The 13,137-nt window shown below is 38.8% G+C and overlaps 3 protein-coding genes across 4 annotated transcripts in view; 1 reads left to right on the forward strand and 2 right to left on the reverse strand.

Moving 5' to 3' along the window:
• Nucleotides 1-586, reverse strand: part of tspan15 (tetraspanin 15) — a 45,311-nt gene extending 44,725 nt beyond the window's left edge. Inside the window, exon 1 of one of the 2 annotated variants that reach the window (XM_029640201.2) lies at nt 401-586. In XM_029640201.2, the coding sequence (XP_029496061.1) occupies nt 401-484 (84 nt within the window). In that variant the 5' untranslated portion in view covers nt 485-586. The remainder of the gene's footprint in view (nt 1-400) is intronic. The other variant, XM_029640200.2, reaches the window with a different exon arrangement.
• Nucleotides 587-3,663: 3,077 nt separating this feature from the next.
• On the forward strand, nt 3,664-7,972 carry tacr2 (tachykinin receptor 2). The gene is made up of 5 exons (XM_029639690.2): nt 3,664-4,486; nt 5,647-5,841; nt 6,037-6,187; nt 6,453-6,649; nt 6,849-7,972. The coding sequence occupies exons 1-5, from the start codon at nt 4,089-4,091 to the stop codon at nt 7,045-7,047; spliced, it is 1,140 nt and encodes a 379-aa protein (XP_029495550.2). The 5' UTR covers nt 3,664-4,088; the 3' UTR covers nt 7,048-7,972.
• Nucleotides 7,973-8,847: 875 nt separating this feature from the next.
• Nucleotides 8,848-13,137, reverse strand: part of hk1 (hexokinase 1) — a 49,488-nt gene continuing 45,198 nt past the window's right edge. The window contains exons 15-18 of the mRNA XM_029640202.2: nt 11,072-11,255; nt 10,784-10,939; nt 10,446-10,679; nt 8,848-10,160 (exon numbers count right to left, since the gene is read on the reverse strand). Coding sequence (XP_029496062.1) covers nt 10,019-10,160; nt 10,446-10,679; nt 10,784-10,939; nt 11,072-11,255 — 716 coding nt within the window. The 3' untranslated portion in view covers nt 8,848-10,018. The remainder of the gene's footprint in view (nt 10,161-10,445; nt 10,680-10,783; nt 10,940-11,071; nt 11,256-13,137) is intronic.

The raw sequence follows: 13,137 nt of genomic DNA on the forward strand, positions 1-13,137 counted from the left end.
CACGTCGTTTAATTATCCAGACATGACATTTATTAGCACTTATACTGTCAGATTCCCTTCCAAGCCACACACTGTAACATGTGAATTCCATCGGACTCAGGAGTGAGCCACCAGCAAAAACGTAAACACTGTAGCAAATACGTACCCATGCCTATCAAACCACCACCAGCCCCAAATCCACCTTGTAGCCTATAGATGATCTGGCAACTGTCGATTCAATAGAACGTATCAAAAATCCTAATAGGCTACACTATTTAAGCATTACCCTTTTGTCACAAACACCAGAAAGGGATAATTACCGGAATGCGCGAGTCTGTTCATCCGCCGTGTGTTATTTGCATCGAGTCTGCCTTGGTTATCTATTTGGCGACACGGGGATATTAAAGCATAGGCTACTCACCCAGAAGATAGTGGCATATACAATGACGGTAAACTTCAGAAAAACGTAGGAGAACCTCTCGCAATATCTAACATCATTGGACATGTTTGATCCTGAACGATTGACTTCCTGTTTCTCGTCCCCCACACTTTGAACTCTGTACCGCGTCGCCTCGTGCTGTCTGATCAGTTATTTGACTGAATAGATAGACGCCCCAATTAGGACACTGCGAGGAATGAATGGCGCACTTATGCCACTGTGGCTTATGATTTTGGTAGGCTTGCTTACTTCATAAGTTACATTTTTAGCGTTTCCTGATTGTTCCTCTATTTCAGTAAGGCAATCAATTCAGTTTTATTTTGGTTTCACTGTTGGAAGAAATTCAATGCATAAATCAAATGCACATATACAGGCATAATGAGTTATAGCCTACGTATTTATTTGGACAGTGAAGCTAAAACTTTACATTTGTCTCCATACTCCAGCGTTCTGGATTTGAGAAATTGTTTTATATGAGGCGACAGTACAGAATGTCAGCTTTTTTTATTTGAGTGTATTTTCATACATGTTTTACCATTTAGAAATTAAAGCATCCACATTAAAACAAGGTACATTCAAAAAGCAATCATAGGCTACACCATGAACAAATATATATATATATTTCTGACATTACAGACCAAACATATTTACTGGTAATATTTTATAATTAATTTATATGGACATGTAGGGTACACTGTACACAACACCTGGTTTTGATATAGGCCTATACCAATGTTATTCTTGCTTCCCTTGTTTTCTTGTTTACCCTATATTTTGAGGAATAGACAATCATTGATGTGGTTATTTGTAAGATTGTCTATAGGGTACTCTCAAATGTGGTAGGGTAGGCCATGTCAAATGTAGCAACATTAGATTCTATTATGAATTTTGAAACCAAAACATAAAACTTCATGCACAAAGGTCAGCAGAGTTACTTTTCAAAGATAAAAAATTAATTTCACAATGTGGCTAAACAATATCTACGGAATTGTTTCTGATTTTAGCCCAGGTACTCTGAAAGATGTATTTACTCAACCAATGGAACATTTCAACAATTCTAACCTTCTGTTTTGCCTGTCTGCAGATTCATTACAAATCTATTTTGATTAATTTGGCTTGCTGGTATTTGTCTCAGGTGGGGAGAGTACCTGGATTGTACCCAGACAGTGGATTTAATATTGTTGATTTTAGACAGTAAGTTGAAAGAAGCTTTCATTCAACCTTTTCTTGCCACATACTGTATGATGTTGTTTTCTTGTGGTAGGCCACTTGAAATAGAATGGCACATATCTGGTATGTTGAGCCTGAATCATTGGGGAGTGGTTGTCGGTGTGATGGACTCTGAACCTTTCTACATCTCTCTCTCTCTCTCTCTCTCTCTCTCTCTTTTATATATATAATCATTCCCCCAAAGCTGCACCACATCCTTTTTGTATTCAATTCGATATCTTAATGAGTAAAAAAAATACAGTGGATTGTAGACATTGCTCTGCATGCAGATATCATGTTCGGCTTTTGAAAACAACTGGGCCATAGTACTAATTCTCAGACTTTTATATTCCTATATCAATCAATGCTACACTAATGCAATAAATCACTAAGTGTCCAACTTGCAATGGACAAGTTGGTATATCAATAGTGCAATATTAGCCCATGGGCGTGTTGATATTTGGTCACATGGCATCATTGTGGTTAAACCTCTTGACCCCTATCAGCTATATGGAGCCATTTTCCTGAAAGAGCCATTTGTAGACTGATGCAATTTCTCCATCCTCTATATAAAACACCTAAGCAATAAGGCCCAAGGGAGTGTGGTATATGACCAATATAAATTATAAACTGGGTCATTCGAGACCTGAATACTGATTGGCTGACAGCCGTGGTATACTGTATCAGACCATACACCACAGGTATGACAAAACATGTATTTTTAGTTCTCCAATTACATTGGTAGCCACTTTATGATAGCAACAAGGCACCGCTGGTGGTTTGTGGTATATTGCCAATTTACCACAGCTAAGGGCAGTTCTTATGCATGATGCAACTCCCTTGGCCGTCGTATATTGGACATATACCACACCCCCTCGGGCCTTATTGATTAACTAACTCACTAACTCATATCCAGGGTTGTCACAGGAAGGATAAGATCATCAAGGATGTCAGCCACCTGAGCCACGGCCTGTTCACCCACCTAGAAGGCGGAGACAGTACAGGTGCATCAACGATGGGACCATAAGACTGAGAAACAACTTCTATCTCCAGCCCATCAGACTGTTAAACAATCATCAGTACCCTGCCCTGGTCAATTGAATAATGTTTACATACTGTTTCACCCACTTTATATGTATATACTGTATTCTAGTCATGGCTCATCCTATATAATACAGAATTTTTTTGAAACAAATGGTGTATTTACATTTTTTATTTTTTATTTCTAGGTAATGCAGCACTGTTGGAGATAGCAACACAAGCATTTCACTGCATCTGTGATAACATATGCAAATCTATGTAGAGACCAATACATTTTGATTTGTAAATTTGATCTGTTAGAGTTACTAGTTGCCTATCCAAAATTGTAATCAGTAAGAAAACTTTGGATTACCCAAACTCAGTAAGGTAACCTGATTAATTTCACTTACTTTTGGATGACTATCCCCTTAAGAGGCATTATTATTTTTTAACCTTTATTTAACTAGGCAAGTCAGATAAGAACAAATTCTTATTTACAATGAAGGCCTACCCGGCCAAACGACGCTGGGCCAATTGCGCTATGGGACTCTCAATCACGGCCGGTTGTGATACATCCTGGAATTGAACCGCGGTCTGTAGTGACATCTCTAGCAGTGAGATGCAGTGCCCCGCTGACACACCCGCTGACACACTCGGGAGCCCAGAAGAAGACACAAAGGAGTGTGGTCAGACTCACTCTGGTGGAACAAACTTAAACTTGTGCCTTTTTTTAATGGTGAATTGAATATCATTGAGAAAATAGAAAGGTGTCATTAATGTATTTTTTTCAGCAAACATCATTTCTGAATTTATAAGTAATCCAAGAATGAATCATCTAGTTTTTCTAAACTATTAGTAATCTGTTTACAATGTGTTTTTTTCTGGCAATGTAGTAGATTAGTTACCGTTTTTTGTAATCATATTACATGTAATTGATAACATGTAATCAGTTACTCCACAAACCTGCTCCTATGTGTGTGCCTGCTTTGCTTCATTGTGTTCTGCAGGTTTCTGGAAGTCTGCTGCATGCGGCCATATTTGCTATTTGTTATTGACACCACTTCTAAAATCAGATGTTATTGTTGAAAGTGCGCACCTGTACTTTCGCAGATGTTATATCATACTTAAATCTCAAACCCTACACTTTAGTAGGCTCTTGCGCACATTTCAAAACCGTAGCACTCCAACCACTGCTAGCAGCTCAGTTTTACGCACGCGCCACTGGCAAGGCTCCAGAGGTTGGATGGAGCCCACTTCAGCCGGGGCTACCTTTACTCAGAAGATAGCTGGAGAGGGTCCTCTGATTTAACAAAATCTTAATGGTTCTGAAATGGGTCGTTTTTGTTCAAGGAGAGGACAATGTGCTCGAGGATGACATCTGAACTAATTATTAATTGTCCAATGCTGTTTCCAAAATTATTTTGTGCAATTTGAGGTAGAGATGGATACAACTTCGAAACCGCTCAACCTCTCAACAACCATATATTTTCAGGATTATGGAAACGAGACGATCATCAATCGTTTTGAACAGCCGGATTGGCAAGTGGCACTGTGGGCAATTGCTTATTCACTGATAGTGATTGTGTCTGTCACAGGAAATGTCACTGTAATTTGGATAATTTTGGCGCACAAAAGAATGAGGACAGTGACTAACTATTTTATAGTAAATCTTGCATTCTCAGACGTTTCGATGGCTACTTTTAACACTGTCTTCAATTTTGTTTATGCTATACACAACGACTGGTACTTCGGGTTGGGATACTGTAGGTTTCAGAACTTCTATCCCATCACAGCCATGTTTTCAAGCATTTACTCTATGGCAGCTATTGCGGTTGACAGGTAAGAACATACAACTAGCCTTCTTCCTATTATGTGATATAGCCTGCATACTCTAGTCTGTAGAGAACACACAATTGTTCAGGGTCATCAAAAGTAAAAATGTTTACTCAAACCATGGGGAATTTCTTTAACGTTCCAAAGACATAATCATATCAACCTCTACAGTGGCTGCATCAGTCAGATACATGTGTAATGACGCTACTTGTCATTGAAGTAGACAATAATCCAATAATTATCACATGCGCTAATTTGTATTATATTTCTGAGTTATATTCACATTTATTTTAAAATATAGTTTACTGGGCACTGTACATCCTAATGGTGCAATACATTGTAATTCTTATATTATTGAATTCGCTTACAACATATTTTTTCATGTATCCCTTCAAATTGTTTTTGTCTGGGTGTGTGACAGACATGCACTGTGAAGTCTGTCCGTTTCTGTGCGGGTAAAAGAGCGCGCTAGTTTTCCTAAATCCACCGATTCTGTTGATATAAGGACAATTCGTATATTATTCTGTATATCCCTATGGAGCTATAGAATAGAGCCCGTAGCCTACTGTTTATCTGTAAAGCTGAAGCATTACGGGTTCCGCGATAGTAATGTAAAGGTAATTTACGATTGAGCCAACATATGCAGCGTTTACGGTGAATGCAGTCTCCGCTAAAGCGGGAACATTGCCTTTTCAATTTCAATCGCGCTGTAAAACTGAACTTCTGCGATGCGGATTTAATAGAGCCCTAGTTACATTCCCATTTAATCTCTGAACCTTTTCTACACCTCTCTCTCTCTCAGCGTGTGTGTTTCGATGATATGCATGCTATTCAATGAGATATTCCATTTTAACAACTGGATAACTCTGCCTGCTGCACCACATCATTTTTGTATTCAATTCGATATATCTTAATGAGTAAAAAAAAATCCACTGTATTGTAGACATTGCTGTTTTCAAAGCGCTGATGAACAAAAGTTACTCATATTACAGAATGATTATCGGCAAAGTGCACTACTATTTACGTATCATGACCGTGAGATTGTGATGAGTGAGCATCACCATGGTTTTCAGCACATTTCAGTCTTCAGCACTCTAAGCAGCCTATGACATGTACTGTTATACATCTCTGTCTGTATCTGATTTTTGCTTGTTTCTCTTCCACAGATACATGGCCATAATTTACCCTTTGAAACCAAGGCTGTCCTCCACATCCACCAAGATTGTGATTGGTCTCATCTGGGTGGTGGCATTCTCCCTGGCTTTCCCCCAGTGCTACTACTCTGTCACCCAGCATTATCCACCACGGACCATCTGTATGGTCAACTGGCCTGATGACTATGGTGGGAAACACCATCTCACGTGAGACACCCACAGTACCTTTTCCAGTAGTGTGTCTGTCTAGATGTAGTTGCTATAATGACAACATAGATCAAAGTGTCTTCTTTTTTTCATGGTTAGAAATGAATGTTATGTCATGTTCGAAGCCCAAGCGCACATTATCACATAATTCTGTCTGGAATACTTGAGCCTGAACAATGTCCTACTGTCTCACAGATACCAGATAGCTATGATCATACTGATCTACCTGCTCCCCCTGCTGGTGATGTTGATCACCTACAGCCTTATTGGTCAGACACTGTGGGGCAGTGAGATACCAGGGGAGGCCTCAGATCACTACCAGAATCAGATCCAGGCCAAACGCAAGGTCAGCTATGTCATATTAATGCAAAGCTTTGACTGAACAGTTTATAAGAACCTGCTTTTTTTAATGTGTATCTCTATTTACTGAAAGCATTTTGTCCAGTGTTCCACCAGTATGGCCATTGCAAATACATACCAAAAACAAATGCTTCATATGCTTGAGCTGCACTAAAGCAAGTGCTTAGACCCAGGTCTGGTGCATATAGTTGCCATGGCATCAGAGATGCTCGGCTGTCTCAGTGAGTTGTGATGTTTTGTGCTCCATGTAGGTGGTGAAGATGATGATAGTGGTGGTGATGACCTTCGCCCTGTGCTGGCTGCCCTACCACATCTACTTCATCCTGGGCAGCTTCAACAAGGAAATCTACATGCAAACGTACATCCAGCAGGTATACCTGGCCATCTTCTGGCTGGCCATGAGCTCCACCATATACAACCCCATCATCTACTGCTGCCTCAACCAAAGGTAAACCCAGAGGGACATCACTAAACTCATATTGTGGCAGTTGCATGATATTATTGATTCAACAACCTATAACCCACCTTTTTAGGTTGAACTTTATTAATGAAGCAATAAAGCAATAGTTAATTTTGGAATGTTTATCAATGTAAACTGGCTAACTTGGTGATCTTGCAGATATTCCCTTTGGCATCTCTTTTTCTAGATTCCGCTCGGGGTTCCGTCACGCTTTCAGCTGGTTACCCTTCATAAAGGTGTCGGAGGAAGACAAGATGGAATTGCAGCACACACAGACCTTCAGGATGACACGCAGCTATCGCACTGAGAACACCAAGGGCACTGTGGTCCGCCATAACTCCACCCAACATGATGACCACACCACAGTCAAGCTCATGAAATGCTAAGGACATGAGAACATGCTCAAGCTCATGATGACAGTTGCTAGGAGAAGTCAAGTGAAACAAATCATGTTATGATTGTGTACAGTCACTCAGTCACGCCAAATACCTCACAGATGATTGTTAATCCAGGAGGAGAATGGGTTCCAGGAGAATGGGAAGGAGAACTCCCATGGCATTAGCACCAGGCCTTATATGTTGCTGTGTTTAGGTAGTGATATTATTTGTGTTGTTTTAGCATAATATTGGTATATGTTGTGTGTTACCTGGCTTTGTAGACCAGATTGTGAAACATGCAAGTGAACCCACTTGTAAATATTTGCTGAAATATAAAGTAACTGATAAGAGACTGATAAATTAACACACTTTATTAATAGTACACAAATTCTGTGATATTTAAACTACACAGATTATTTTTCAGCTCACCTCTGAAATATGTTATCACTGTAGTCCTAGTTCTCCAGTAGAATATATTGCAATCTTTTCTACAGTAATAGAACTGTTACCAAAATCCATACACAACCGAACTTGACTTGTAAGAGGCAACCTTTTAATAGTTTTGTGGCAAGGGGATTAAAAGAGTTCAAAAGAGTTGAAAGAGTTAAAGTACCATTCAAAAGTTGACACACCTACTCATTCAAGGGGTTTCCTTTATTTTTACTATTTTCTACATTGTAGAATAATAGTGAAGACATCAAAACTATGAAATAACACACATGGAATCATGTAGTAACCAAAAAAGTGGTAAAATATATATATTTTATATTTGAGATTCTTCAAAGTAGTCACCCTTTGCCTTGATGACAGCTTTGAACACTTGGCATTCTCTCAACCCTAGAATGAGTAGGTGTGTCCAAACCTTTGACTAGTACTGTATATGGGATAGCTGTAGTGTCCCATAGTGCACATGTTGGCAGCTATGGTGTTAAATGTTGAAAATAATCTTTAACAAGTGTTTGCCGGTGCAAGATGGTCCAATTAAAATAGTATTGGAGTACAGTAGCCGTATACATTATTCAATGGTTCTCTGAAAACAGAAAAAAGACTATCAACACATTGTTTAGAACACGAAAACAGTCAAAAACAAATCATGTGAATTTAAAAAGGATAATGTAATATGCGGTAACTGTTGCCTTTGTTAAATATCACAGTGCATATTTAATTTTTGTTTTGTGCCCTAGACTACTCTTTTTCATGTTGTGACTTGTGATGTGCTCAAAAAATTAAATTGTCAAAGTTATATCTCACTACATTTTTTGCTACCTATGATGTCACATGATGTAGGTCATGCTTATTGTAATATTGTTGTATTTTGTAAAGTTGATATTGATATAGTGTAGCATAGAAAAGTCACTCCACTGCGGAATTTATACATTTAGTATTGTAAAATGTTACGCTGTGCATTATTGTAATATGCTGGTGCTGGCTACTTTGGAAATTCATTATGGCTATGTTGATAACAGTGTAGACAACTCAGGTCGGATGACTTTCCATCTCAAGATAATTGCATAATGCCAGTGTATTTCATAAATTACTTTATGAGGGCAATAACTGTTAAAGTTATTTCTTCATAAAACATTGCGTTCATGTGCAGAATGTTATTTTAACATTACCATAACTGAAATGAAAAACATATGTAGCTTTGCATGACTGTGCAGACATACAGTATTGTAGGTGAAATGATTTCACAATATAACATACAATCTTGTTGCTAACATAGCATCTTTGTCCAGGGGCTTAACTGTTTAAATTATACTATATTATTAATGTACTGTACTATCACTGGAACATTTCATGAACAAAACCTCAGAATGGAAGTGGACCTTTATTGAAAAGCTATTTACAATAGGTCTTTATCTGATGACTAACAACTTTATATTTGGTTGCACATCAAAATAAATGTAATTGAATCCCAATGCATCCTTTTTTACCAGTTTTTTGCATCTCTGATTGTACAAAATAATTCTAATCTAGATTTCTAACACTAAATAAGATAAGCATTTATTATATAATCTTATAGCAATGTTTTTTCTTACAGTAAGGTTGAACATTCAACTGCAGTATACAAACATATGCTCACACACATATTGCTCCATTCATTCTGTTATAAATGTCTTCTTTTGTACATTGTGCACTGCTGGAATTCAAGTCATTATCTTATTCACAAAAGCCAGTTATATTGATACAGTTGCTTTCAATATCTGATTTTCAGCAGGCTCTGATTGAATCTGGCCCTTAACATGATTCAGCCTGAGGTTTCACAAAGACTGCCAAAGCAATGCATAGAGGAAGCATCCTACAGCGTGGCTGCATTTACTTTTGAATGAGCTTGTGAGCAGCCTACCCTTGAGCAATGAAAAGATACTCAAAGGTCAAGGAACAATGGTTCATTCATAACAACCCTACAAATTCTATCAAGCAAATACAAAAAAGGGTGACATTTGATATCTTTGAAACACTTAAAGAAGAATGCCAAGTTAAAAATAAAAACCAGATTTCACAAGATAACTTCTTAACCTTGCAATGATTCTCCCTTACAACTCATTATGTCAAAACATCCACCCAATACAAAAATCAAATAACATTTACATTTATATACCTGAACAAGGTATACAGGTACAACATTCAAAGCAGAAATATTTCCTATTATACATATACCCAAATGCCCAAAGCAGTGTTATAACATCACAAATAAGATGAATTCAAACAAAGAGCCCAGTTCCTTGCATACAGAATAGCAGATCAACACAAAGACCAAACGGCTGGTAATAGCAGGTGAAGAAGTGAAATTGTTTAAAGCATGTAAATGTTCTGTCATTGGTGCCCTTGAGATCTGCCCACCACAGACGAACAATAGTTGGTTTCTGAAGCAGTGGTTAAGTGGAAAATACTGTAAGTGTTATTGCTAGAGTGGTATGCTACTATAAGGAGAGAAAGAAGAGGAGGAGGAGTGGAGAGGGGGTTAAGCCAAACACACTCAGCTCTTCTGCTCACGCATGCGACAGCCCACAGCAGTGATGAGGGCTGCACCCTTGCCACTCCCGTCCTCAGAGAGAAGGAAGTTGACGTTGCACTTAGGGGCCAACTCTTTCACTGTCTGGTGCATGATCCCTGAGAAGCTGTGAAGGGGTAGAAAAAGACATGGATAGTTTCACTTACACACTTGACTTTGTTCATACTATTGTTACACTGAAAATGTAAATCAATGAAGCCATTCAGATGTAGTACTTGATCAAAGAGAATAGAGAATGGAAAGAAGATATTTTACAACTGCAATAAACTACACAACCATTCCTGGCACATACTCAACATTCATCATAACGTCATTGTCAACTTGAAACACACAGTTAATGACTGTGATACATGTCATTTCAACCAATTGCAATCACATCATTAGTACTCACTGTGGATGTAGCTTGTAGAGTGTTCCATCCACCCCAACGGTGATGTCCATTTGGTTCAGCCCACGGTTCTCTCGGATTTTGTCGACAACGGCAGCCATTCCGGCTCCACAGAGCTGAGCCGCCCGGCGGGACACTGTACCACACACCTCCTTGACGATGATACTGTCATCACATGTGCTGTCCAGACCCAGCTGCTGCAGGATAGACCTCACCTGCAGTAGCGCCAACCGGTCACTGAGGGTAAGAGGACATTTTGTTGAGACCATTGCACAATAAAAGGAAGTTATGATGACTCAGTCAGTTACCATTTCAATCGCAGATTCAAAATGTCTACCAACCTTTCAATCTGGGAGAGGAACTTAGTTTCGAAAATGCCTCTGGTCTTCAGAGTCTCTGATATCTGCCCTCTGAAGAGAAAGCCACGCCTCGTCAAGTCGATCAGGATATTTCGCACAATCTCTCCGAGATACATACCGCTGCACATCTTCTCATACCTGAGATGAAAAAGAACCACGATCATTTAGGTATATCTAGATCTCTAATAACGACACTATTCCATATCAAATATCAATAAAAGTTAGCCGAAGTGAAGTAATTTCGATTGGGAGAAAGAGCAGCCCAATCACCTCTGTTTTCCAAGGTTGAGTGAAAAGTCATCCACAGCTCTGTCATATTCTGTCCTGATATCATCCAGGCACCCATTATCCCCGAAGGCGCCCCACTCCATGTTGACACACATCCTCCCCACATCCCCCTCCACCACCTCAATGTTCCTCATCTCCTCCATGTAACAGGCGTTGCTGCCAGTTCCTGAAACCAGAAACCATACCATATTCAACAATCATACCTTTGACAGGTATCAAACAATAATAATAATATTATGTAGTTGTCTAGATCAGTTCTTTTCAAAGTGGGGTCCACGGAGGTACTGCAGGCCAAATGTCAAAATCTCAAAAATAAAATATATATTTTTTTTTTACATTAATATTTTTACATGAATACTACATGAACAACAGATTGTTGTTTCACTGTCATTGTAAAGCCCCAGTTATTTTGTTGCTCTGACAAAGTCATTTCTGAAGATGATTTATTTCATGTGATTAGTAATTAATTTACGTCTAACCCTCATTTTAAGGTCAACCCTATTACGTGAACTGAACTCTCGTTTGAAATATGGTGAAACTATTCCTTAAAAAAAAAAAATGCTGTTAAAGATAGGGCTGACTACTGCCCCCTTTGGAGGAATTGCGTGCCCATAGTAAACAGAAAAAAAATCTGTCCAAAATTGCTAATATATGCATATAATAATAATTATTGAATAGAAAACACTCTAAAGCTTCTAAAACCGTTCAAATTATGTCTGTATGTAAAGCAAAACTCTCAGGGCAGCCATTCTCCCAAACTCTCTCTTGTCATCAGAAAAGTTGGGCCAACTTTGACGTCATCGCCCCCACCCTTCCCAACCAGCTACGGATCTGGGAACAGTTTCTATCTCTTCAGCGCGATGTCTCCTTTCAGTGGGGCCTGTCATTGTGAGAATCGCGCGCCCCCTCGACTTTTGGCGGGCTGAAACCTTCGGGTCATGCGAAAATACATGTACTTTCATGCGCGCGTCGGCCCCGCAGCTCTCTTTCTTCCAGGATTGACCAAACGATGTCGGTTTGTCTGTTCGAGCTAAGGATTGTTTTGCACGTTTAGAACATGCTAAAGCTTGATTCTGCACTTAGTTTGACCAGTTTAGTCGACATATAATATGTAATTTTGAAGTTTTGATGCGCATCCACTAGAATTTTGGCTGCATTTCAGACGGAATTTGTCGTGTTTGATAGCCCAAAGACACAGACTTGAAAACCAAACGCAGTTTTTGGTAAGTATGACTCCTTCCACGGATAATGATCGAAGAACATCAAAGGTAAGGGAATATTTATGTGGTAATTTTTGTGTTTCTGTGGACTCCAACATAGAGGAGACATAATGCTAATGTGTGAGCGCCGTCTCATATTATAGCCTAGTGAACGAATTCTGTAACGTTAAAAATAAATGTAACACAGCGGTTGCATTAAGAAGAAGTGTATCTTTCTATCTATATGTAAAACATGTATATTTAGTCAAAGTTTATGATGTGTATTGCTTGTTATCTGACGTTATCTGGTGGAGCTATCATCATTTCTCCGGACATTTGAGTAGCATTTTTTTCAACATGGCGTCATTGTAAACAGAGATTTATGGATATAAATTGCATATTATATAGAAAACATAAATGTACTGTGTAACATGTCCTATTACTGTCATCTGATGAAGATTTTCAAAAGGTTAGTGAATTATTTTTCTTTTAATCCTGCGTTTGTTGATTGCATTTTTTGGCTATTCAAATGAGCTGTGTCTTTGGTGGTGGTTTGACATAAATATGTGCTATGTTTTCGCCGTAAAACATTTGAGAAATCTGACTTGCTGGCTAGATGAACAAGGTGTTTATCTTTCATTTGAGCTATTGGACTTGTTAATGTGTGGAGGTTAAATATTTCTTAGAATATTTTTGCGTTCCATGCGCCACGTTCCAGCTGAACGTGGGAGGGGTCGTTCCCAAATGGGAACCCACCACGTTAACAGAAAAAAAATTGGGAAAGAGACATTGAACATCTAATAGTCAAATCACATGTCAGAGAAAAAGCAGGTGAGCTAGTTCTACTCT

Source organism: Oncorhynchus nerka, linkage group LG28 (genome assembly GCF_034236695.1).
Source record: "Oncorhynchus nerka isolate Pitt River linkage group LG28, Oner_Uvic_2.0, whole genome shotgun sequence".
In the NCBI taxonomy this organism is placed as follows: Eukaryota; Metazoa; Chordata; class Actinopteri; order Salmoniformes; family Salmonidae; genus Oncorhynchus; species Oncorhynchus nerka.

Excerpts from the sequence above, each read along its gene's own strand:
- tacr2 (XM_029639690.2), top strand. The coding sequence starts at position 4,089 with ATGGATACAACTTCGAAACCGCTCAACCTCTCAACAACCATATATTTT. Across the intron at positions 4,487-5,646 it reads GCAGCTATTGCGGTTGACAG|ATACATGGCCATAATTTACC; the intron begins GTAAGAACATAC and ends TCTCTTCCACAG. Across the intron at positions 6,650-6,848 it reads TACTGCTGCCTCAACCAAAG|ATTCCGCTCGGGGTTCCGTC; the intron begins GTAAACCCAGAG and ends CTCTTTTTCTAG.